Source organism: Cydia pomonella, chromosome 3 (genome assembly GCF_033807575.1).
Source record: "Cydia pomonella isolate Wapato2018A chromosome 3, ilCydPomo1, whole genome shotgun sequence".
Taxonomy (NCBI): Eukaryota; Metazoa; Arthropoda; class Insecta; order Lepidoptera; family Tortricidae; genus Cydia; species Cydia pomonella.
In genome coordinates, this window is record NC_084705.1 from 13380188 (window position 1) to 13408135 (window position 27948).

The window sequence follows — 27948 nt, forward strand, 5'->3', positions numbered from 1 at the left end:
AACTAACGAACCTATCTAAATACATAAGTTTATTTTATTCTTATTTTACAGCATAATTTTAACAAGACATTATCGAAAGGCATAATTATAAAAAGAAGCACCTTCAAAAGTATGTCTTTAAACTTTTCTGAGTAAATATATGTAGGTGTATAAAGTGGTATAGATATGATTTCTTAGACGTAATTCACTTTAGTAATTAAAACTATATGAATAATAACCATTAGTCCGTTAAAATGTATGCCTTAAAATATTTCTGAATAATAATGCATAGGCCTTAGAATGTTATACTAATCAATTTTATAACTTTTGCGATTATAGTATTTAATATTATAGAATGATAATGTTCGAACTATTAAACGTTATGCTTAGCAAAAATTATGACTATTGATCTTTATGTTCTTTAATTATATGGATATCAATTTCTGACTATCGAAATTCGGAACAATAAGAATATGGGAAAGAAAGGGATCCCTTGAGGACGATTGGGGATAGGTATGAATCAAATACAAACTATTTTAAAAGAATATTGAAAAGTCAGGAAACTTTGTTGTCGGTAGATTAATCACAAATAAACTTTAGTCCAAAAACAGGCACGTGTTGACTGGTGCCGAAAAATGCTGCTTAAGTATAAGCAAGGGCGTTCTAATGCTGTATACAAAATCGTTACAGGAGAATAAACCTGGATTTACTGCTTCGATCCGAAAAAAAGGCAACAGTTCAGTGAATGAGTCTTTGAAGGTGACAGTAGGCCCACAAAAATAGATCGAGCGAGTCAATATGTGCATAGACTGTAAGGTACTTTCAGAAGCAGTAAATGTATTATTATGGTTATAAATTGTTTTTTTTTTTCAAAAGTAACGTAAAAATGTCAATGTGGCCCTCGTACAAAACAAATGTAGCTCTGTTGAAAATTATTTAAATTTCATTGAACTGAATAAGTACTATTATAGGTTCCTACCTATAAAATAAGCCTATACATATATTAACCTATTCATATGCTGTTCTAATGTTATCTCTTTATGTCATATACTATTAATAATTTGAATATAGGGATTAAATCTATGATTCTAAATTATAATAAAACCACAATGAAATTAGACTCGATAGACCTAGGCTGTAGCCTCCAGTAGGGCTTGTAAGCCCTAAAAATAAATACAGTAACTCACGTCGTATTGAACAGATTTTTATTAAAAAATACTAAAACCCACTTGGAACAACAACCACAATTGACATAGGTACAGACATATACCGCTTTAATATAACTCAATCCAGAGGTAAATTCTCATTCAATGAGATTTATGCAATCTTTATTACGATTGCCGATTTATTACGGTTGCAACCCGCTTTACGTCTGTCATGTAGCGTTATTTTATATTACAAAATAATTGTAGATATGCATAACAAAATCGCTATATTATCTTACGTTCCCGCGTAGCCTTACTCCCTAACTCCCAGACATCTAACCATATTCAAATATTCACCTTATCTGCAGCACAATACGTTTTAACTGGTAACCGCTACCCACTGAACCTATTATTTACTTGCTACGCGGCCAGTCTTCCTTGGCCTTTAAAAATTTGCGCTTTGGTTCTAGATATGGATCTTTCTGTACTGGAAATAGCAGGTAAAATCATATGGAAGAAACAAAATGTTTAATTGCAATAACAATGAATACATTCATACGGTAAACTGAAATATATGTCGTATAATAAAGAAAAAGTGACCAAGGCTGGAATCGTACCAGCGTCCTCTGCAATCGCGGCATCTCTGCAATCTGTAGGACGCTGGTTCGATTCCAGCCTTGGGCACCTGTAGGCCTCTCACTTTTTCTTTTAAAAATGACATTTATTTCAGTTTATAATTTACTTATACCTATTAATAACGGTTCTACTTAAAACAACACAAGTAAAAATATTTTCATTAAGATAATTTAATTTGTGACCTCATATGTATACAGTACCTGGGCGACCGAGCTTTGCTCGGTTATAACTATTTATTGTAATATGGTGGTGTATAGGTGATAATCTTAACTACATTTTTTTACTAAATTAAACTTGTCTAAAACAATAAAAATTCAAAAATTATATATAAACTTGAACATATAAAAAAAAAATTAATCACCGGGCGAGATTCGAACCCGTAACACTCGTTTCTAGCCGTCTGCGTCTTAACCCGCTGGACCAGACGGACAGTGGCCGGTAACACGAAATTAGCGACCATATTCTGCGTCGAAAGAAAAACGCATGAAAACTCGAAAACACGCGTTTTCCCAAACATAAGACTAATCTAGATCGATTGTTTACCCCCAAAAACCCTCATATACCAAATTTCAGCAAAATCGTTAGAGCCGTTTCCGAGATCCCGGAAATATATATACAAGCATTGCTTGTTTAAAGGTATAAGATAATGGTCATTACAATGTAAAATTATGTTTCTGACAACAGAGTGCCCAAATTACTTAAAATCCATGGATGTAGGATAAGTAAAATGTAAAAACTGGTGTTTTAAAGTATCTTGATTATAGAGTTTCACGTGAATGCTTGTTGTAGGTAAGTTATACTTGTGCAACTAGAGGTCAAACGTCGTTTTTGCTTCGAATTCTAATTTTGAGCCACGGGCAAACGAAACATTCTCACAGTATATTTTTATCATTTTCCTGGCAACGAAAAAAAATGCACTTCAGATAACGATAGAAACCTACAATTGATTTTAAATCAAGTTAAGTTTTTATTCATCGCAAGTGTCACAACTCTAATACTGTGGCCCTAGTGAAAAAGGGTACAAGTCTCTGGCAGCGCAGGTGTAAAGGGGTGTAAGTTCCACGTAACACTTATGCCCTTATACACCTAAACTGCCAGAGACTTGTACCCTTTTTCACTAGGGCCACAGTTTATTTTATTTTATAATGACTTACTAGACACTACATTACGTTAACCAGCTTTTTCCCTTTTCTGAAACTGAAATCATAATCCAGCAGTTACTTGTTTCCTTTAATTTTGTTTATACCTTACTTTTCCTAACATTTCGTGAGATAGCTTGAAGCTCAATATATATTACTTAAACACATATTTAACTTTTCTGGAATACGAAACTCAAAAACTTAGCTTAAACTTGAACTTAAACAAAAAGAAAATACGACGTAATTTTGAATATTCTGGCGTTCAAATTAAAACTGTGGTGCATCAGTATCCTGAGGGATTTGGTTCCAAATTGGATAGCTTCTTCAAGTACTGCATTTGCATGACTTAGGCGGAATTGTTGGCATTTGTTTGTTTAATTTCATCGCAAATTCACAAAAAACATTTAGATGATATTTCTAGTCTTCAGAGATATATATATATATATATATATATATATATATTTTTGACATTAAGGTACCAAACTTGACAACAAAATGTTGGATACAAAGAACAGGCACATTGACAGTTCACAAAACTGACGTGTGGCATGGCTTAATTTTAAATGAAATGAAAAAATGAAAATGAAAATATTTAATTCAGACACCAAGTATCCATATTTTTGTCTACAAGACTGTGTTAGTAAAATAACAAGAAAAATCTTAAAAATAAAGTTAACATTAATGTTAGTGGAAATAGATGCGTAATAAATGATGAATATTTTTTGGCAAGAAATTCTCTTTTATGTTAGAAAATATACATTATAAATACTGAAATGCGGATGGATATCATTTTTTATTTTTATTTGACTCTAAAACTTAATAATTAAGTTATACTTATAAATAAAATTGATTTAATAATTAAGTATATAAATGACAAACTATGACTATTGCTGAATAAGTGATATAATATTATATGATATGATATAAGACATAAAAATAAGTTTTCATTTAATGCCACTAAGTGTGCCGTCATGACTTTCAGTAGGGTTCGTCATCCATTATACTACGAATATCATCTAGGATCGGAACTATTATCCCGGGTCAACACTATTCGGGATCTTAGAATCATTCTTGATACCCACCTAAACTTCCATGAACACATGTTATCGCTAGCTCGTGACTGCTATAAGAGTTTATTATTAGGACCGCGAGAGATTTTCAGGACTCTGGTACTATAAAGCTTCTGTACACATCTTTAGTCAGAAGCAAGCTTGAGTCAGCTGCCATTGTTTGGAATCCTAATGAGGTATGCTACGTCTTGCTTTTGGAGTGCAAAAAGTATTTCTCCTATATGTATAAAAAAATATTCGGGTATTACCCGTTTATATATACCCAACAAAATACTTACTAGGTTCTTTAGGCTTGAACTCTTTGGAGGTAAGACGAAATTTTGAGCTTTAATTTTAAGCTGCGAGGTGAATCGGACTGTGCCGAACTGGTGGCGCAATTACTGCGTCTTTTTGTCCCTACGCCGACCAAAGTCAATTTCCGGACTCGTGACCATGGTCTACTTGTAGGCCCGATTTCGCGAACCGTGTCTCATAGAAAATCCCCACTTGTTCGCCCTTTACCCCTCCTGAATGCGCTCTTAGCATCAGCGCCCGAGTGTGATTTATTTGCTGGCAGGTGGAGCGAAGTGCGAGATGAATTGTTGAGGTACCATGAGAGGATGGATGCATGTCCTTCAACAGTTTGAATGTGCTCTTGTTATATCTTAGTGTGGTAAGTTGCCTAGAAACAGTCGATGCCTAATTAGTAATTGTACATAATATTATTACTTATACACCTATTTTTGTTTTTAATTTGTTTGTAGTTTTACAGTGACTTAGTATATACTCTTATGCTGTACAACTATATTTGAAAAAAAAAAATAGACAAATAGACAGTGTCGGCCAAAATAAATATATCGGGGGACACGTCCTTATTTCTATGGCAACAAAGGTCCATTGTGATATACATATTTGGCCTTCACTACCTATTTGACTGTACTGTACAACAAATAATAAAATTAATGTACATTTTAAGATAAAGAGGTCTTTTATACGATAAATGTATTTTTTTTCTCTACAACGATTAAAAATCCAATCAAGAAAAAGACACAGGGCTACAAATTATGCAGTTTTGCCCACATTTTGTTACCCAAATGTGTGCCTTCGGACTAGTTTCTTTGATATTTATTTTACAAGCAAATAAATGCAAGTTTCGTTGAATAAAATATTAATATAAGTACAAATCTAATATTGTTTCCAAGGATGTCTTATGTATTAACAGAATTAGGTTGATTTTAAGTAAAAAAAATGACATACATAAGTATTGTATTGCAGCGACTGGCTTTGTCACTTATCGCAATTGTATTTAGCTAAGAAAAATTAGGAACTATGAATAATGAACATATTAGAAATTTATTGCTTATTTTGATGAGCTCTCCTCTAGAAACTGGATTTAAATCGCTAAGTATGAAACTTGCCCTTCACTTTTCTACTTTGCCGTATATAAAAAAACATGTGAGTTGAAACGTATAAACGAAAATATTAAGTAATTTCCTTTTTTAAATAAATAAAGTAAACATTTATTATTCAATAATGTACATAGAAACTAAATTTAAGGTACAAGAATAATTTATAAAATAGAACTAATATCACTAAACCCAAGTAAAAAAAACCGGACAAGTGCGAGTCAGACTCGCCCACCGAGGGTTCCGTACTTTTTAGTATTTGTTGTTATAGCCGCAACAGAAATACATCATCTGTAAAAATTTCAACTGTCGAGCTATCACGGTTCATGAGATACAGTCTGGTGACAGACGGACATACAGACAGACGGACGGACAGCACAGTCTTAGGGTCCTGTTTCACCTCCTGGCGTTTGGCCTCCTGGCAAACTACCCATCAGCCATCACGAAGGCAGCATTCCCGCACTATATCGTAATAGCGAGTTTGCGCGAGAAAACTGCACGCGCGAGGATCTCCTGTAGCATCCCTTAATCGCTTCCCGTTATTCTCTCTAACAATGGGCGACTCTATGGGCTATCTATAACGGGCAACATACGACAATCAATCTGATTGATTAGATTATATACGTAGTCAAAATCAAAAAGTGCCATCATCTCAAAACGCGTGTAGAATAGGACCAAGCTAACTCACCATGGCATTTGCAATGACAAAGTATGGTCATGTCATCATTAACTCTTTAAAAGGCTGAGAAAAATCCTCAAAAATCGTTTGTGTTTACAAATTAAAATAATTCTATTCTAATATTTACAGTAGGTATGTGAGTGTACATAATTATAATAGCTTTGATAGTTTTTAGTTTAAGCGTGACCCTAAGGCAGTACTTATTTGTTATACACAACTATATCATGAACTCTTAAGGAAACTTTAAACACGAACTCCAACGATTTAAACGGAATAAAACTAAACCAATAAATCACTGCATATCAACTCTTATAAACTTCCAGAAAACCGCTCTCGAGAGCCAATTTATTTCTTAAATAGACGTTCATACTTACTTGTTCCCATTAAAAACATATTTGTATGGATAATAACTGGTACGAATGATTCTGGTAATATTCAACGTGACGCTAGTAGAAAACTACGAGCATTTAAATAAATGTAGGTAACGTCCTATGCCTACTTATATTTTTGTGTGTGTAGGTACATAAATTAATAAAATATTTATAACCGCAATCGTAAGTATTTAAAAAGTAAATTTAAATGGCTATATTAGTTATACCTATTTTTTTAACATAGCGGCACCGGTACAAGTCTTACTACGTCAAATGGACGTAACAAATAACAATACATGAATAGAGTCTGACCAAACGAACTCTTAATGCATTAGCAAATACAAAGGGCGGGATGTCACAATTAATGTCAAATTTATATGAAAATATGACGTTTATAATGACACCTACTCACTTTGTTCTGTTCAAGTCGGTGCAAAGTTAGTTTTTTTAATTAGTCAGGTCACAGATATAATTAATTTAAATTGCACACGTTACTTAGTCCTTAAAGCCCCATTTTGACGATTCAAGAACTTGCATGCAAATTTAGTAACATAGCGGTATTTGGTCGATCTGTTGGCGGCCGATCTTAATATCCGCCAGATCGAAAAATTCCTGAATGTTTTGACGGTAGTCAGATTAAACTAAACGATAGGTACGATAGGTCCGTTAGGTTGCTTCAGATGCATTTCCAGAAATAGGACGGAGCTCCGTACTTAGGGAACGAGACAATGATTTTCACGTACTCTGTAGTTAGCAATGTACCTGTCGAATATTGCATGCAAGTTCTTGAACCGTCTAAATGGGACTTTAGTCAGTTTTTCATTAATTGCTCAGGATCATGACTTCAATGAAAGCGTTGTAATAGCTGGTCTTTTTCATTTATTGCAGTCTTTATCTTCATGCGGCCCGATTCGAAGAAAGAGATACTATAACGATAAGTTCTGGTCTAAACCAGCACTTATCTAAATAAATTCTCATTTAGATATAGTTTGTATGTCTTATAAGTAACAGAAGCAGCTCGATGCGGGCAACCAATGTCACTTTGTCGTTAGAAATATCGTAGATAGATCTTATTGGGATCACAGCGGAATCGAAATAAACGTAAATTTTGACATGTCGTTTAGTTATCGATCTTTTAAAGATCTTTCCAAGATCTTAAAGGTGTCTTAATCATTCTTCGAATCGGGCCGATGGATATTAGCCTATCGCATCGGCACCTAAATGTCAAAATTCAAAAATTTATTCTGCAAGTAGGCCTCAAGGGCTCTTTTAAAAGTCAATACAACATTTATAGTAACATCATATAGTGACATGAAAAATACATAACAACATTTATAAATACAACAGCCAATACCTGGGTAAACATTACATTATAATCTTAAAATAAACAATTACTACAATACAATAGAGATGTATAGTCTCTATGGTTAAAAACACATTATATCTGGAGATGTAAAAGGTCCCCAATGTCAGAGTACTAAAGCTGATACTTCGAAACCTGGTCGAACCAGCATATGGGACTTGCTGCTCTTGGTTGCAATCTACCTTTCCAGTGATTATCGGTTTGACAATATTTTTAGACGCGATGGCATTTTTTGCCTTATAAAAAAATTCGAAATGTTATCAACTTATCAATTAGGTTTGGCCCCCATTTGTTTAGCATAAAAAATTAAGCACACATACTATGACACTTATTTGAATGATCATATACAAGAGCAACATACATATATCCATACACGTACATCGTACACTCGTACAGTCAGTCCTTTTAAATTCAGCAAGGATGAAATTGAATTGAAATATCTGAAAAACAAGAAAGGCATTCAAATAATCATTCATTCGCTGCCTCATTATTTTGCAGTTGACGGATGAATTTATAAGAGCTCTCGTATTCTTACTGTTTTATATCTACAGCTTGCAAATTAAGAAACGAGCGAAATGAAACTTTAGCGCTTAGAATATTGAGTTCGTGCATGAAGCAAAATGAAGACTTAAATTTTGGTATTTCTATATCTTAAGCAAGCACATCTCATTTGTCAAGTAACATGCAGCTACTGTCGTAAATCTATTGCGAATATGGCAAACAACTGAAGATGTGGATAATGTGTTAATAAAATAAAATTATTTTAAACGTCACACTTCTATGAGATTATGACGTTTAAAATAACACTTGCATCGTCTCTGCTATCAAAATCGCTGACAACTTAGCTTGGTCTAACTTTATACGTTTCCTAAGGAAAAGGGTCAGAATTGTATCATGATTTTCATGAGTATAAATCGCGAATGTACTTGCGCGTTCCAGGGTTAGACAACTTACTCGGATTTAACCGTTTATACAGTGTTAAACTATACTGTTAACTCTGAGTTTAAACAATTAACTCCGAGTTAGTTGGCTAACCCTGAAACGTGCAAGTGGCCTCAAGTGAAATAAATAATAGCGCGTTCGGTATTTATTACATAAGTAGATAGGTACGAAATGTACGGGTGAGTGACAGTCACAGGTATTCGGGTACTGCCATACCTAGATTTTGTTTCAGGAATGTGCATCGGTAATAAATTATGAACAAGTAGGACACCGGAACAAACACACAAGAAGTCTCAAGTTTCACAAGCAAACATTATCTACATTATATTTTTTTTTTTTATTTATTCATACATTTAAGGGCATATTTTGATAGTTTAAATGCAGTTGAAAATATTAGTTTTTAATAAAACAATATATAATTATATTGAGATGTTGGTATAACATAAATAAGAGTAATATTAATTTGACGTTGCTCAGGTAACGTTCCGTACACCTTCGAGCAAATAATGCCGACCCTTAAAACGGGCATATTTCCATGTTATGTTTCGATACGCCATTTTTTAGACGTGTTCGCTTTTACCTAATTATATGATAAGTTATTTATGTGTTGTAATTTTATTCTAGCAATATAAGCATTTATACAAAGTTTAATAGGAAAGCAAAAAATCGAATTTTCTTATCAGTTAAGTTCCAAAGGCTTTGGCTTTCCGAGGCGTCAGAAATAAAATCCCTGTTTCTCTTTACCTAATTACTTTGACGGCGATTACTTTTATGATCACTTGATACGATTATTATTAGTTAAATAACACAAATGTTTCCAAGTTCTATGGAAACATTTTCGCTTACAAAGGTGAGCCCTCTGTTTCCATTAATTTATTAGGCGTATAATTTTTCAGTAAACCTTGTTACGCGAGGGTAATTATACCGGATACTAAAGGATTTTTTATATATAAATTAAATATTTTCGTAAATTAAAGTGAGTTAGAGTGGAAATTTTGCGCCTTAAGCGTCTTCTTTTTTGCGATAATGAAATGGACCAACAATTCAGTGAACCGAACAGTTAATGTACTTATTTTTAAACCGTTTTGACAGATTCAGTGTCTTAAGCATACTTGTAAAAAATAAATGAGACGTAAACGATTTATTTGACTCACAGTGCCAAAGCACCGTATTATTTTTAAATTAATATACTCATAAGAATGCGCAACACGATATGGGCTCTTTTATAGTTAATGACCAATATCTCATAATATTATTATCAATATTATCACGGAACAATTATGTCACTCACTTACTTTAGTGTCTGTCAGACAAATCACGAAATTTTTATAATGTATATTAATATAACTTTTTTAAGAATTAATTTCATAGACCAACAGTTGCCAACTTACTTATGTTATACATTACTCATATACAAAAAAATAAAGTTAATACTTTTAAAGACGACAAACTTAAAAAGAAAGGTTTTTTGATTACTCAAATATTTAACACCATATCACTCAAAATTTCCCACACATTCAATGTGACCACCAGTCCGATTCTGTCAGCATACTTCCTACGCACACATCGACTTATACTGATTATTAGGCAATTACAAATTTGAATTAATTTTAGCTTAAGAAGCCAAGAAATCAAATAGTCTCAAAGTTCAGCCATTTACACCACTTACAGCCAAACTTACAGCCAAGTTCTTAAGTAACTACTTGAAACATAAAATTGTCCTAAACAAGTTGTTTAACTTTAAACTCCGCAATTTCACAGGGCAGTAAAAGGTCATGTTGAAGTTTACGTTTGCGAGTTAAATTAAGTTTGGGACACAAGTTCCATGGATATTAACGTTGTATGGGTTTTATAAACATTTGTACGTCCAAGTGAATAAAATATTGATTCTTGATGGCCTGTTTCCAATTTAAACCTTTATGTGTAAGTGAATAATTCGCGTAGGTATAACAAAGTACTGACAATATTAATACATTTCAAATTAAGCTATGCTACTAATTACGGATTGTAGAAAAATAAGGTTTGGCACAATAAGCTACTGTTTGGCGATTTTGGCATTAGGTGCTAAGTATACTGCTTTTTGGGACATGTTAGTCGTTTTGGGCTACACACGAAATTGAAGTTTTATTCAGTAATTATTTAACTCGTAATCTTTAATTGGGTTATAATCATAACAAGTTCTTCTATTCTATAAAGGTTCTTAAAACTTATTAGTCTCATTTGGTATTAAAATAGAAAATAAGTACGTACTTAGGCAATAAATTCATACTTAATAAATTGTGACCTTGCTACTGAACTAAAAAGAAAGATCCTACTATATACAGTGATACCTATCGATGAAGTTCAGCAATAACAGCAGAAGCATGTGGTAAAGGAAACAATTACACAGGATATATTGGGCCGACGAGTTCAGCACGTGTATATTTCAGCACGTGACTATGGTGTATATTTTTATATGAAAGCACAACGAACGAAATAAAAGATTCAAGATAACTATGATATAACAAAATAAATAACAATGAAATAAATAAATAAACAGGACAAATCTTTTATATTTTTTATCTTTACATACTTTTTTAAAGGATATTTAGCTTTATCATATTAGACACCATAATTAGAAGTTAAATATTACAATATATATTTTATTATTAAGTCATTGTTACATTGCATAATCAAACCTTACGCCGAATAAAGGACGCAAGTATATTGTTGATGAAAAATTAAATACCAATCAGCATTTCGATTTCGCAAGATTCGAATCTCTTTACCGTAAGCAACGCAGCCGAGGCGTAAATTCTAGTGAATCTTCTTGACGATTTTCATTCAATTTCCAAGGGAAAATTTGCATGGTTTGAAAAGTTCAAATAATTAAAACCTTTATCCGTCTTAAAGCAATGACATCCAATTAACAAATCCCAGACGAATTGGCATTCCAATTTTCAAAATACTCAAGACGTTTCGATTGTTTATCACATCCAATCTTAATCTATTTATTATTAAGAAGATATTTTATTGGACTTTTGAAACGGAAATAACCAATGTGCTGCCGATAGCTGATCTTTACAGCAATTTGAAGGGCCATTTTCAATATCCGCTACAGGTCAACATCCCTTCACACGGCCCTGCGCCTAAATTGGATAAAAGCTGATTTGTAGGCCTCACGCACTGAAAGAGCGTTTTCAATACTCCTTATTGAACCATTACGTCTAATGGTTGTGACAATAGAGCATTACAATTTGTCTCGTCGTAGTATTAGGCAGGGACTTCCTCGCGGAAGACAATGTGGGTCCTCTGTTTGTTGTGGGAAGGTTGTTTTTCGGGTGCATACGAGAGCTGCCCAATTGAGTTTATGGCCGGATATTATAAAGTGGTCGAGCCGCGCGATGGAAGCATTGATGTAGCGGCAGTACTCGTATCGAAGAGAATTAGAGCTAAACATAGCTCTGTAACTGGCTGTAATGAAAAGCCGATAAATTCTCACCTTCATCGAAATTTCAATTGACTACAAAAAGTGATACAAAGCTTAAATGACATTTATAGAGGAATATTCAATGTGTCATCATTTTTCTGTTAACCCAGTCAATATGAACATTTTATTGCAACAACTCTCTGAATGAAATATTCAGAAACATGGTTCTCAAGTGTTTGAAGACACTTGGACTATAAATAACTCCGCTGAAGAATATATTTTTAGCCTGAACAGCTAAGGTTTAAACTAGAATCTTGACTATATTTATGAATTGTTTAAGTTTAAAACAAATTAGATACCAATATTTTAAGAGATGGTACTTCAATATAAAACAATTAACATTAAATAGAAATTAAGAACGCTTTTCATATATATATAATTTTTTTGTTTTCATTTATTGAACAAAATTAATGAATTATAATTAAATGTAAAAATAATCATCAAAGTGCATTTAACTGACAAGATGTTTTTAACACTTTGTCATGATTGTCATGTCAACAATTGTGACGTTTTCAACTAAAAAGCTTCATGGAAATAGCGTATTACAGATAACCGACAATGAGTACCCGTTTGGTTGAAAACGCCTCAGAATAATAACTAAAGCATAGAAGCCGGGCAAAAATAAGAGCTCGGTTAAATATATCTTATTCATAATACACTATTACATTTAGCCTATGAGTGAATAAGAAAAAAATTCGCTATAACTTTCGTTTTTTCTAGGATTGTCACTAAAATGAACAAAGCAAAATGTCAAATGGATCTAATTGGATGTACTATATAATACAGCCAAATTAAATATATGTCTGTTATTTCACAGTAGAGTGTGAATATGTGCCAACTTTACATAGTCGTTTTTATTAGTTGAAAGATTTCGCGGAATTTCACCGGTCATATTGCAGAATTTTAATTATATTTCTGCTGTTCCTGAAAGATTGTTGGAAAACGTGCTGATATTAAATATTTGACTTACTAGTATCTTGTATGTTAGATAATTTACAGGGTATCTCGTACATCTCTGATGATGTATATGTAATATGTATACTGCCTTGTATATCTTGTTACCATTAGTAATGTACCGATTTCGTGATATTTTTTTAAACATAGCACATAAGCGCATAATTTTTCGATATGAAAAGTCGACACAGAACATCCATAGCAAAGCACAAAACTTGTGACACCCTACGTAAATGAGGAATAACAAACATATATGCATCTCTTTTCGGCACATTATCTAATTCGTAAGGAAGTAAAGGACGGGTATACATGTTTGCGAAGCATTTTTGCCCGGCTTCTATGCTTTAGTTATTATTTTGAGGAAAACGGCACAGTTGTTTGTCTTAAATGTCATTGTCAGCATGTCATTTGATTTATAGACGTGAAGTGGCCAGTTAAGTGTTAGGTAAAAGAGGTTCTAGAATCTGTCCAATTAGGTCTCATCTAATTATTTCATTAACAGTGTGTTTATGGTGGCAGTGTGTAATTTTCTACAAAAAACATCATAAAGCCTATCATATGTTTCATACTTAAATACACTTCAGGAGCGATGTACTATCAGCTGTAAAAATATCGGTAGGTAATTTGTTAGCACCTTAAATACTTATGGTATGGTAATATATAACATGTAATTTATCTCGATACTATTATTAATAATTTAGCTGGCGCAGTAAAAGGTTACCTGCAGGACAGATGCAATCGTTAGCATCCCTGGTTTCTCTTTTCAGCAGCTTATCTGGTTCAATTTTGACTGTTTCTCTGGACTTTTCCCGCTTCTGCACCCAACTCCTCAGCTCCCAATTTTGTTCTTCCAGTGCCATCAGTTTTTGTTCCAAAATATGCTGTCTGTACAAGCTGTAGCCACTAATAATCAGAGCAAACACGCACAAACACCATAGCACAACACTGTTTAGAGCGTTTCTATCGATTTCAGTTCTTTTGTTAGGGTATGCCATCGTGACAATCGAATGATTCTAATAAACTGATCTAATTACACTCACATTTAGGCTTTAACGCTATATCCATTACTGTTCAAGCAATTGTTGTCAGCTCGACATAAAATTGCCAATCATGTTCCGTCACTAATGAGGTTTCGTAATGAGTGTTCAGGTCAGTAATGGCTGAACCTTGGAAGGTCAGAAGTTCGTGTGGCCCGGTTTGGGCACGGCGCGGGACTGGGGCCTGCGCGTGCGATCCCTCGGGAAAGGAAGTCGGTTAACTGCCCTTCTCGTTGTGTCGATTGCTCGAGTACCCTTCCGAACTTGATGAACGGGCGCGGATGCTGGTTCCGGATGTTTTTTGTTACATAGTTAACTTCAAATATTCCACTGTTTACAGATGAGGATATTTACTTGAAAATATACATGGCAAAATGTATGTACCTGATATTTTATACTAAATCATAAAAGTTTAGACTAAAATCATAAAAAATATAAATAATTACGTAATTGAATACTTTTCGAATCTATATACCTTTTCAAATAGAACAAAAGAATCTCTCAAGTACAAAAAAATACTGTCGTTGCAATAAGACATTCAAATAATTTGCATTTATATTGCATGTATTGTCCCCAATCAGCGATTAAACCTGTTTTACATGAAGACTAATGTCAGGGGGTAGCTAGGGATAAAAATGTAAATTCAAAAGTCAATCTTCCTACATTTGTCTTGCACCGAGGATTCTCTTCTCCACCATTCTTAACATCTAGACAGTAGTACATTGAGATTACGACTATCTTACAGATATGGTACATAATTGTTTTCCATTATATTTTCTCGGAAACGTTCATATTTGTCATGCTAGTTCAGTCAATGTCAGTACTTTTTGTACCGAGACTGACTTAAATAAGTCTCGTTTGTAAGACTCTGTGAAAATACGATAGAAAATAATTATGCACTACATCTGTACACAGGGTTCTCTTTTTTTCAACAAGGAATTCTGTTTTTTAGAAATCTTGAAACACTGAAATTATAAATCTACAACTTTACTCGTTAAAAAATTATGCTTCAGTTTACACGGAAAAAATAACAGTCATACTTTTACACCTCAACTAAGAATCTTAAAGTATAGTGAAAAGTTCCGCCTTGTTTTCAATTAGTCACGCATTTTCTTATTTTAAACCACAAGAATACAGTGAACACACGACTGTTTAAATTCTTCGGGACAAAACTATCCGCTTTCACAGTTCAGCTGACATTATTGTAGCCATCATTCCCCTGTGTAACGGGACACGCAGTGCAGGGTGTCTCTAAACATGTCTCTAACAAGGGTAAATTAAAATTCCTGAGTTTATACCAAGTAGAGTCACCCTTGTCCTGCTTCCTACAACCCTGTTTCTTCTTTATACTGTCTCGATGACGCGTCTACATTGCGGGTTTTTATTATGAAGTAAAATTCGTTTTGTGTTGCAAGCGGTCATTGGATTGCATATTTTGCAAAACAATTTTGAATTTTCTTGTCCGTGTTGACACTGACTTAGGTGTAAACGTAATTTATATGGTACCTGGGACGTAGGGAAACAAGATTTTATTACATCACATTTCATTTAATTTCCAAAACATCTTCGAGGTTTAGCCTTTTATGTTAATTAAATCTAAACACCTGGATTACTTCAGTGTTTGATTAACCTAAACTTTTTGTTTGTTTTGTATTGCAGGATCAAATAGTCAAGTCATCTTTCAATCTTAGAAACCAGATCATAAAGTTATAAGTTTAGAGTAGTTATTGTGTACGTGTATTTGGGTGGCTTTACGTTAAATTGACAAATGAATGTATTTGAAACAACTTTACTTATTACTTCTGTATTTTAAATGAGATGTCAATCGTTCCATTTCGATGGCCTGTTGGAAAAAAAAGTAGGTAAATACGGAATAAATCCGTGGCCAGGTAAAATTTTGAAACTTTATAGTTCTTAATTTTGTTTTGTATTATTTGTCAAATATTTTTTAGAAAAGCTTTATTGATTTGCTATGTCTACTTGTCTGCTGGTCTGTCCATCCGACCACGGCTAAGCTCAGTGACCATTGGTGCTAGAACATCATCACATATAATATAACAAACTGAGACCCTGCTAAACTTTGTAAATATATAGTATTATATAGAAAGCTATAATTTTACTGGCTAAATAGAAATAGATCTGAATCCCTCTAGGGTACATGGTCAGCGGATACATACATAAATGTCATTCGTTGGGGTGTCCTTCATCGGAAATTCGATTCATTTCCTTTCCCGCGTTGACCCACATGTCCAATTTAGTGAGGGCGAAGTTTTAGGATTTCGATTGGCCAATTCACAATACAGAATTCTGTTTATTTAAATATCTTATATGTAGTAATCTAGATAAAATCCGCCCTTGGTAGCGTTGTCCGAATTTCTCGAGTAGAGAAGTAGTGTGTAAATCAAAACTTTACGAAGTTACACTTAGTTGACCGCCTCCCTCTCCAATGACGTGTGACATAACTTATGAATTATCCCAACAACTCTCACGAGTGAAAGCAAAGTGACGGTACGGTACGGCAACAATTTGACGGAACCTATCTTTTAAAATATATCACCATAACTCTTATTGATTTGCTTCTTTACGAGCTGTTGTATAATCTTGTTTATTTTCGAAACCCGAGTGTTCGTACCTCTATCAGATTTGGCAAATAAAAACAACGACTCTCCCTTTCAATCCAATCAAAACGCAGGTAAATCAAATTCAATTACGACTGAAAAAACGTACAAACCAGTGTAATAGGTTAACAAACACTGCTCAAAGCCGGATAAAAACGCCTTAATCGGCATTATCCGGTCTGGCGGCCACGACCTGGCATGTCTGCTACCCAGGTTAAAACACTGGACAAATCCGAGTTTTATTCGCACGGAAAAGGTTCCGTAAGAGAAATTACGATGCTTAGTTCAAACTTAGCAATGAAGCTGGAAAACAGTGTTGGCCGAACGTTAATTGCAATTAACCATTATAAATTGAACCGTAACCGTAACGGACGGTTACAGTATACGGCTCAATTTATAATTGCCAATAATTTTTAATTGCATTAACGTTTCGGCCAACACTGCTGGAAAATACGTTGTCTCATATTTAATATTCCAGCTTGTAAACACAATACAGTATTTATACTGAAATAAATTTAGCATAATTAACAGTGGGCAATACTGAACATTATTCAAATACACTCAAGAACAATGAATATAGATCACTGATTGGAATATTTTATACAAAATGAGTGATAAAGATATAAATTAGCCTGTTGAAACTCGAAGTATTACTAGCCCAAACATTAAATTTCCATTTCAAAAAGTACCAACGCACGTATTTTGTCTATCTTAAATCACCCTGTGCACTGCACTATAAATCAGCGAGTGCACCGAATGCACTTTTAATATGGATTTACGATCAGCTAATAGCCCTATGGCAGACGACGCCGTGGCGTAGGCTAGTTTATTGTGAATTATGTCCAGGGATGTTGTTCCGCTCGCTGACCAAGCGTTCATCAAGCTAACCAGTAGTGAGCAGTCATGGCCGCGGCGCATCAACACTACCACTGGGCTGGAATCATAGAAGAGCTCAAGAATTTAGCTTGCCTGAACGTAAAAGTCACAGTATTCTACTGGCATGGCAAGGCATTGTAACTTAGCGACCAAACCGGCAACATCGACGTAACTAAATTTACCGCTATTTTCAAGAAAGCAGAAAGCAAATATGACGCGATCGATCGATTAGCTTTGGTAATACAACATGTGAGAGTGTATCGAGATAACTAAGTATGTGGTCCCCTTTATACAAAGTTATGACGATGTTGACAAATCATATCGCCCACAAGTGGGAAATGCCTTTACACCGGCTTACGCCTCGCTAGGATAAAATACAACTATCATATAATTAAAAATACCGACCTTGATTACCTTGAAGTTAAATGTAATTACATAAATGAAAGCCTTAATGTTTATCCCCAACAACCTCCCCCACCCTCATAATTTTTTTACGTATTGAAATAATAATAAAAAGATCATTCTTTACGAAAATAACACTGCGAAATAACAGTCCTTCCCAGTCTCCAGTCCTTATAAAACATTAAGGAAATCTCACAATCCAACCCCCAATTACGTAGTCTTAACTATCAAAGTCAGTCGATCCAGATCCCAAAACCGACTTCGTTTACTTTGGCCACCCGACATCCTTATGTTTACAGCGAAGCACTGCACGGCGTAAAAGATATGCACGCATTGATCGTCTTGTTACAATGGAATAAGGTGCAGAAGAGCACATAATATATTTTTGACGTCTATCGTACATACGGTCATTTATTTAGTACGGCTATTGTCAGCGTACATAATTCCCCTTACGCTGGAGATTCATCTGCTGACCAAGGGTTGGATAAAATGTGACTAAAATGAAAGAAAACGGAACTTTAAGTATTTGGCGTAGTTTAAAAAAAGTTAATAACTGTGAAAGGTAGGTACACAAAGTTTAGTAAAATAATAAGTATTTAGGATCGTTCATTGATCCAAAAATCTTCTAGAATTTGGTCATAAGTCTTCTCGGATATGTTGATATATGGCATCAATGGATTCAGTATGGTGCCTAAATAAAAATATATGAGATGACAAGCGCAAAAATGGTAGGGGTAGTAACTGTGACCTCATAAAAAACCCAGGACCATCGGCTTCATATGCAGGGTCACTATCCACTAGGCCAAACAGGTCGTCAAAGAGATCATTCGTAAAGGTGGCAATAGCTGCAACAGTGGCATAAACGCAACCATATTGCATCGAGAGTATACTACGAGTAAATAATTTATACAGTATTGCGGGAGTATGTAAAGCAATGTATTTCGCGCGACTCTGCGTCATTGCCGCTTATTTCTTTAAAGGCGCCTAAGAGGCTTGTATTTTTTTCATCACTGACTAAAACTCAAGATCAAATTGACATGTTGTAGATTTTTTATATGTATACTTAATGATAATTATGGCGATTGGGAAATTAGTCGTGACTGATTCCGGCAACCATTTTCCGAGCTTACGATAATAAAATGGACTGCATAGGCAGCAATCTTTGTAATATCTTCATCCAGTTCAATTTATGAATAAATCATTTTATATCATCTTCAAATCACGATTGATTAAATCAGCAGACATTATTCTCTTCAAAACGAGACCATGCGACTGTCATTTAGCGGAGGCACTCTAATGCAATCTTAATAATGCTCTTACGCCGTGGGTGGCGCTGCGATCGGCTAATTAACAAATTAATTGGCCAAGCGACGGGAATTAGTCTCGCATAAGTCTACAGAATTGAGACAGTACAGCAATGTAAATGAAAATTCGAAAATGATTAGGGATAATTTTGAGTCAAAGCAATGTGAGCAATATGAAATTGCGACGGGCGGTGATATAATCTAAATCATGCAGTGACTACTTAGTTTTATACCTGCGTGACTTGAACTGTTAGAAAAGATGGTGATAAAAATTACGATTATAATGAAAATTTAAAACGATATTTGGCTGTGTGTTAAACATGACATTTTAAATGGTAAATTTAACTAATACAGTACACAGGTATGTACACACTATATGTAACTACCTTCTATATAATAACTTAGGTACTAAGTATATATATTTACAGTACATATGGTACTACTTTACCGCACTAGTGCGAAAATTAGCATATTATTACGTTACTGTGTCGAACATTTAAAGGGCCATATGTACTGTAAAACGTTGTACGATACATGTGCAAATAGGTAATTCGCAACTCGTGTCGATTTAAAACACTCCCTTCGGTCGTGTTTTAATTTATCGCCACTCGTTTCGAATTTCCTATTTTTCGCACTTGTATCGTAATGTACTATTACACGTTACCTAATCTGAGCTGCTAGTGTATTTATTTGATAGCGTAACGTGACGTACGCGTTTGCGTTAAGTCTTATTTTCTATGGGATTTTGAGTTCATAAAACGTCCCGCTTGGCGCGCTGTTTCTAAATCCCATACAAAATGTGGGGTTTTGATTGAACATTTTTATTTACTGTTTCGAGAGTGCTGTGACCGAAATATTTACTAGTTCGCAAATGAGATCCATTTTGCAGAGTGTCGCGCGCTCGTAATAAGTAATTCGATAAGGTTTGAGAGTTTCGGCACTAAGCTAAAGCTAATACATAGCTTTACGAGTATACGAGTATGTAGACATAATAAAGTCTAGTACGAGGGCAACACTAAAACTTCTCAGAAAAGACTTCTTAGAGATTATATAACAAAAAGAGGCATATTATTTATGAAAATATAACTCTTTATAATTATTTTGAGGAAAATACATGCCATTTGTTCGTTAATTGTGACAATTTGAAAATTGTACGTCGAGCGTTATTCCAATTTCGACCCAAAAGTTTTTCGTGTCACTATTTTAAACGGTATTGAGAAGCGGTGGTGGCCAAGTGGATATGACGTTCGACTTTCAATCCGGAGGTCGCGGGTTCAAATCCTGGCTCGTACCAATGAGTTTTTTGGAACTTATGTACGAAATGTTATTTGATATTTACCACCAGCTTTTCGGTAAAAGAAAACATCGTGAGGAAACCACCTGCATACATCTGCGAAGAAATTCATAGGTGTATGTGAAGTCCCCAATCCGCATTGGTCTAGCGTGGGGACTATAGCCCGAGCCCTCTCGCACATGAGAGGAGGCCTGTGCCCAGCCGTGGGACGTATATAGGCTGAATTATTATTATTTATTTATAAAGATTTTGATTGTGGGCTCAGCCAGCAATAGATTTACAATAAGCTCCAGTTATATTTTCATAATAAAGACTAATCATAAAATTATTCTTAAATTTTCAATTTTCTTTTGTAGTTCTTTAATGGATGATCTTAGAGAAGCACGCATTCAAGAGTGATGTCTAAAGTTTACATCGCAGTTGCGCAGTTAATAAAAGACTTTGGCAAAAAACTGTATATCAGTTTCTGACATCCCTCCGTAGTTAAAAAACTTAATCCCGATGGGTACCTACCTCATGAATTTCATACAAAATCTCCGAATAACTAAACTCGTCAGACATAAAAGCCATTGGAAGACCGGAATAAGCAGTGTGCACTTCAGGGTAATCTTATCCCAATGAAGTACGCGTGATCGGAAAGAGTTACAACACGCATTAAAATAAACAGTGGCGGGCTAATTAGTTCAACTTTCTCTATTATAAAAACTTTCAGTTTAATCTTCGCATAAAGTTTCAGTGAATTGTATTGCTAGGTTAAATAGGTACCTAAGCAATGGCGAATATTTCTACTGTACATTCTTAACGAATAGGGACTGTAATTTTTGAGATTTTTTTAGAAAAAAGTGTACGAAAAGTATACAATTAAATAAATCACAGTAATACACACGTTTACAAATTGAAACTAAAACTAAAGTAAACCTTTGTTAACCTATGGGGTCTAAATTATATCTACAGATATCTGCTACGCCGCTGCCATTTGGTAATGAGCCCATAACACTGGTCGCGTTTCCTCGCTGGATATCAATATTTCTGTTGATAAATTCTGGAATAGCGTAGTCGAAAACAGGTGCGCCTAGGAGGTAGAGAGTCTTTTTCTATGATTCTGATACCAGGGCTACAGTTTTCGAACGTCCTTATTATTTCATTTTTATTAGCGTCGTTTGAGTTTATAAAAACGAAAAACTATAAATGTTTTGTTTATTTCAACTCAGAATCACGAGGACTATTCACAGAATAGAGAGATAGAGTTTTTCAAGTCTGTAAGACTATTGATTGGAAGAAGAAAAACTTTCACTAGTCTTTCATACAGATTTTGGGTGTCAAGTTTTGTAACGGTCCATACAAAATGTATTATGTGAAAATGTGTCACAAAACTGTAATTTTATTGAGACACTTTTTTCCGTTTTAAATCGATATTCCTCGTAATTATGAGTAACCCCAAACTATATGAAAAGTGCAAAAAAATGCTACACTTTTAAGTGAAAATATCCGTTCAGTTTCATGCAAAAAAGGTACTTTTCTTTTACATGGCAAATTTTTTAATAATAATAATTCAGCCTATATACGTCCCACTGCTGGGCACAGGCCTCTTCTCATGCGCGAGAGGGCTCGGGCTATAGTCCCCACGCTAGCCCAATGTGGATTGGGGACTTCACATACACCTTTGAATTTCTTCGCAGATGTATGCAGGTTTGCTCACAATGTTTTCCTTCACAGAAAAGCTAGTCGTAAATCTTCTTCTTCTTCTTCCTCGCGTTGTCCCGGCATTTGCCACGGCTCATGGGAGCCTGGGGTCCGCTTGACAACTAATCCCAAGATTTGGCGTAGGCACTAGTTTTTACGAAAGCGACTGCCATCAGACCTTCCAACCCAGAGGATAAACTAGGCCTTGTTGGGATTAGTCCGGTTTGCTCACGATGTTTTCCTTCACCGAAAAACGACTGGTAAATATCAAATGATATTTCGTACATAAGTTCCGAAAAACTCATTGGTACGAGCCGGGGTTTGAACCCGCGACCTCCGGATTGCAAGTCGCACGCTCTTACCGCTAGGCCACCAGCGCTTACTTAGCTAGTCGTAAATATCAAATGATATTTCATACATAAGTTTCGAAAAACTCATTGGTACGAGCCAGGATTTGAACCCGCGACCTCCGCATTGAAAGTCGGACGTCATATCCACTCGGCCGCGGCAAAATTTTACGTGCAGAAAAATTTCTCCTTCCACGAAGCGGAAATATTAATTCCAAGGACATAAATATTCAGGAGAAGTTCCCCAGTAACTTAAAAAATTCGTATTTCCCCTGTCATTACGCGAATTTATTAATAAGAGATCCAGGATCAAGGAAAATCATACACAGACAGTCCTTTCCGTATTTGATTTGAACAAGGTTTTTTTACGACGTGAATATGTAAATCGTAAGTCATAGCCAGGTCATATGACTGACGTCACTAAAATAATAGTTAATGCTCCTACAGTCGTCATCTGAATGTCACTTAAGTTTTCTAAAAAATAAACCCAGTTCTAAAATGCTAAAACAGTTACCTTCCAAATTATTTGTCAAAACAAACGTCAATCAAATCAGCTGGCATGACCCAATAAGCAAAAAGAGGATGGCGGCACTGTACTCGTACTAGCGCACCTGTATTTTCCGGTCTGCCGGATACGCGAACCACGTGGCAAACTCGGAGTCTATCTAGCTCTAGCTGTTTTAATATTTTTCCAAGTTTATAGATGTTCGTTTAATACTACGCTTAGTACTACGACGGTAAAGCGCCATGGCCGGGCACCTTAGAGCATGCGATTCTAGAAGTCTCATTCGCGTTTCCAGCCGCTTATATGTGTATGAATTTTATGAGTATTCGCAATGGGATATATTTAAAAGTGACAAAATTTACTTAATACTTAACTTTAATTACGAAATACTTCACCAGAAGTATGGGTACTAAGCAAAATTGTGTACAGCGCCATCTATCAGCAATTAGCTAACTAATTTGCACGACCTATATGTATGTTGGTTTTTTAAGGATAATTCTGTATCAAATGTGTACCGATTTAAATAATTTTCATTTTATTTGATAAAAGGTAGTTTTAGTGTAATCTTAAACGAATTTCAAGTATAATTGAATAATTATAAAAGTTACCAGGATGGAGGTGTGATTATATTTTCCCTTTCACACTTATAGGTGTGATAATATTTATGAAAACTATTACGGATATGTAAAAATTTCATAATTTTTCGTTGGGAAATTTCGTAGATTTTCACTATGAAAAAGAAAATGTTTTGGAATGTACAATTTGAGTTCTTTCAAATGATGATTAATTTCCTGTTTATATTACATATATATCTGCAACTTTACGAGGGGGCCCAGACGCTTAAGAAAATCGACGATCTAATTTTATTAATAACACATAAACTGATAATATTTTACAATTGACATTATATTGCAGTTAACTGTATATTTAAAACTGCATGATTATGCTCAAGGTTACTACTTAGTTGTGGATCTCAACGACATTAATATAAAGGATTAATTTGAAGTTGAGTGACTTCCGTAATATCCTCACAGTAATTATTGTAAGTATTTTATTGTAGTTTATAAACCAATTTGTTTTTGTTATATTGAATGCGATAAGCATTACGATCTATAAGGCAGATATTAAAATTGCAAAGCATTTTTAGATTGACTTTTATTTAGCTTCACTGCGTAAATGCGTATATGATATATATGCGTGTGTGTAAGTATATGCTTCAAATCTCGTAACTTAAATTAGAACCACTACCCGGTGTCTGAATCCGTAATTCCGATGACAATGCGATAATATGCAAAAACAATGTAAACTACGTCAGTGACAAACAAGCATACAGCCCGTCTGATGGTAAGCAGTCTCCGTAGCCTATGTACCGCCGCAACTTCATAGGAGTTACTTGCGTGTTGCTGATCCTAACACTTAGCACCCTCGTTCATACTTAAAATGGAGCAGATCTGATGATGCAGTCGAAAGGTAGATTCCTTTGGTTAAAATAAGTTCTCGATGTAAACAGACAAATACATCGACGTTAAGGTTCATTAGAAGGGTCTCAAAAATTACTTGATAGACATGCAAATAAGGAGAAGTACAGTCAGCAATAAAAGTGTATTTCACATAAACAAGTAACTTGTTCATTTCAGGACGGCTACGGAATAAGAATAAAGGGTATATACCTAATATCTTCTTCTAAAACAATTGATGCACTTGTAAAAATTGTGAAGCAGTTTATTAGTGCTAAAATTGCTCAAAGGATCAATGTTGTAAAATCGCCAGAATCATTACATGAAGTTTTCCCTAAATGCTTGCTACCAAAATACTTAGGGGGGGAGCAGAAATCTATGTTGGAACTCTTCGGTAGTATTTATATTAACCATTAGTTTACTATTTACAAAAATAATTTATTATACTTAAAACATGCATATATAAAAGATACAACTTTGATTTTCAGATGAAAATATTGAAGAGCTTTCTTCAGAAAGTCATATATTGCACATGATGGAAATGAGACATGCATGTACTGATGAAAACCTAAGGAGAAATAATAAATGTAATGAAGAGTACCTTGGATTACCTGGATCTTTTAGAATTTTAAGTGTTGATTGATGAAAATCAAAGTAACATTGTTATTATTTATTGACTTCAAATAAGAAGACACTACACTATTTGCAATTCAGCATACTTGTTTCTATATAATTACATTTTCAAACCAAAATTCTACTTCATTAAAAAATGAGGGAATCAAATTTTAGCTCAATTAAATTTATTCAATATCAACCTTTAGTAAAAGTTCTTTGTCCTAGAGTTTTTCAGCTAACGAACGTAACGACCACATATAAACGATTCATCAAACTCATTAAAGTCGGCCACAGCGCAACTTCCAGAGCCATAAAAGAAAGAAATCTCAAGTTTTCACCGAAGAGGAAGAAATAAGTTTGCTATGTTTGTCCTAAGTTACAAAATCAGCGATATAAAATTCTGGCTCGCTAAATTAAGAATTTTCAAAGCGTTAACGATATTTACTATTTCATGCTATTATATAATTTCTATTGCTTAGCTTACCTTCATCTAAAATAATTAGATATTATTTGATATTATATATATTCGTTACTTAGTTGCTAATCGTGGAAACCAGTGTCATGACAGGTCATTGACAAATATCTTTTTAATCAACGAGTATATCAGGTGTTATACAGACAGTCGCCTATTCCGAGGGTGCATGGAGATAGAAGAAACAGCCTCTCACGTGGTGCTGGAATGCAGCAGAGCGGTTTGATAGGATTCCTTGAGGAGTCGGACTGGCAGGATTCGCCTATAATAATAGGTCGGCAAATATCACTAAAAACTGGCGCAATGAACATTTTATAATTACTAATTATGTATGTACACGAATGTTGATTTCGAACTTATATGTTCTTAATAAATAGTGTGGCAATGAACAACAAAAATTTACCAATATGAATAGTTTTTCGATCACAGCAGCTGGTAGGTAGATAGACTTTAGCACGTTCTTAGAATAAAAGGAGGCCGTTGTCAACCATAACATAACTCATCTGGTAGCAAGATTTGACATATAAACTTATAGAATCGATTTGTAGGTTTGAACATACAACTTGGCGGAATATGAAAAAAAAAAGCTACAGGTATGAATCTAATGCATAACCTTCCATTTACTAAATGGTTCATTTTCTCACTGTTACCTACCGTAAAGACCCGTTTTTAGTGAAAACGCGTTTTCCCTAGTTAACACTAGCTTTCCGTATCGTCTTGGTGAAAACCCGTTTTCCATAAGGCCTCGGTGAAAATTAGTGTTAGCTGGGATTTTCCAGTCAAAAATAGTTTTCGCAAAGTCCCTTGGTGAAAACTACTTTTCACTAATTATTCAACATGACCAGTGCAAAGGTGTTTTAACTAGTTAAAAAACTAGTTTTCACGGTAAACTCCTAGCGTCGAAAGATAGGTGCAACGACGAGCAAAGCGAGTTAGGAGCGTCGGCTCAGGCGTCGCGTAAGGGTATCGTAAAAACGTTACGAGTACGAGCCGGCCGCGTAGCCAACGTTACAATCGTTCACGCTCCGTAGCGTATCGTAGCTATTTCTATCACTCTTCCATATTAGTGCGACTGTAACAGTTGCGTTTCGTTCGCCACGGAGCACGAACGATATTCACGTTGGGTACGCGGCCAGCGGCGGCGCGGCAGTGTTATGAGTGAAATCCTATTAGTTAAAAAATCATGGCGTTACTGGTGTCAGATGTTTTCGGCGAATGTATCGACGATCATACTCTCTCGTCACATGAAGATTTATTATTGTTTGATCATGACAGAAGTTTTGTTTTTTACGCCTGTCGTCATGACGAGAGAAATCTCATACGCTTAACTACGACGACGCTTCGTGCAGGAACTTATTTGAACTTGTACGTGCTCGTAGGGTTCTCGTTCAACGCGCTTACGCGTCTCTTACGCTTACATGCCGTGTGCTGATGCCCTTAGGTTAGCAGCGTGCGAAGCCGAGCGAGTAAACGCGTTTTAAATTTTTAAGTTCTTTCCTTCTATCCCTAATAATAAATAAATGATTGGGATCGATCTATTATTACTGACAGGACTATTGTAGCCAATAAGCCTGACATCGTGATAATAGATCGATCGCAACGCCGGGCCGTGCTCGTCGACATCACCATCCCCCATGATGAGAATCTCGTGAAAGACGAGAAGGACAAGTCCAGTAAGTACCTAGACTTGGCTCACGAGATAACCGCCATGTGGGATGTTGATTCGACGATCATTGTCCCGATAGTCGTTTCAACGAATGGTCTCATAGCGAAGAGTCTCGACCAACACCTTGAGAGACTCTCGCTAGGTGGTTGGATTAAGGGTCAGATGCAGAAGGCGGTGATCTTGGACACGGCGCGGATAGTCCGCCGGTTCCTCTCTCTGCGGCCCTGACCACCGGTAGCTTGGGCCCTGCCCCGCTGCTGGCGGCACCCTAGGTTAGGTTTTTTATAATGTGTTTATATGTATTTTGTATTGTTTTGTAAGTGTTTTTATATTTTACTTTTATATTCATATTATAAATGACCTAGCCTAAGACCAAAAATAAATGATGTTAGAAAATTGTTACGCTTGAGGAGGGAGTTTGTTGGCTGTATGTACGAGTGTACTCTCCATAGGTTTTGCGATTTTGTATGACTATGTGCATTATGGGAATTATCAAGTTAACGTAGCGGACTACTTATATTCTCTCTTCTTATTATTGTC

The 27948-nt window shown here is 35.0% G+C and overlaps 2 protein-coding genes across 3 annotated transcripts in view; one reads left to right on the forward strand and one right to left on the reverse strand.

Moving 5' to 3' along the window:
- LOC133516130 (collagen alpha chain CG42342) overlaps positions 1-14478 on the reverse strand; it is a 465581-nt gene extending 451103 nt beyond the window's left edge. Inside the window, exon 1 of one of the 2 annotated variants that reach the window (XM_061848896.1) lies at positions 13854-14478. In XM_061848896.1, the coding sequence (XP_061704880.1) occupies positions 13854-14127 (274 nt within the window). In that variant the 5' untranslated portion in view covers positions 14128-14478. The remainder of the gene's footprint in view (positions 1-13853) is intronic. The other variant, XM_061848894.1, reaches the window with a different exon arrangement.
- A 3212-nt stretch (positions 14479-17690) lies between these two features.
- LOC133516632 (uncharacterized) lies at positions 17691-26192 on the forward strand. The gene is made up of 3 exons (XM_061849649.1): positions 17691-17762; positions 24800-25049; positions 25144-26192. The coding sequence occupies exons 1-3, from the start codon at positions 17691-17693 to the stop codon at positions 25296-25298; spliced, it is 477 nt and encodes a 158-aa protein (XP_061705633.1). The 3' UTR covers positions 25299-26192.
- The last annotated feature ends 1756 nt before the right edge of the window (positions 26193-27948 follow it).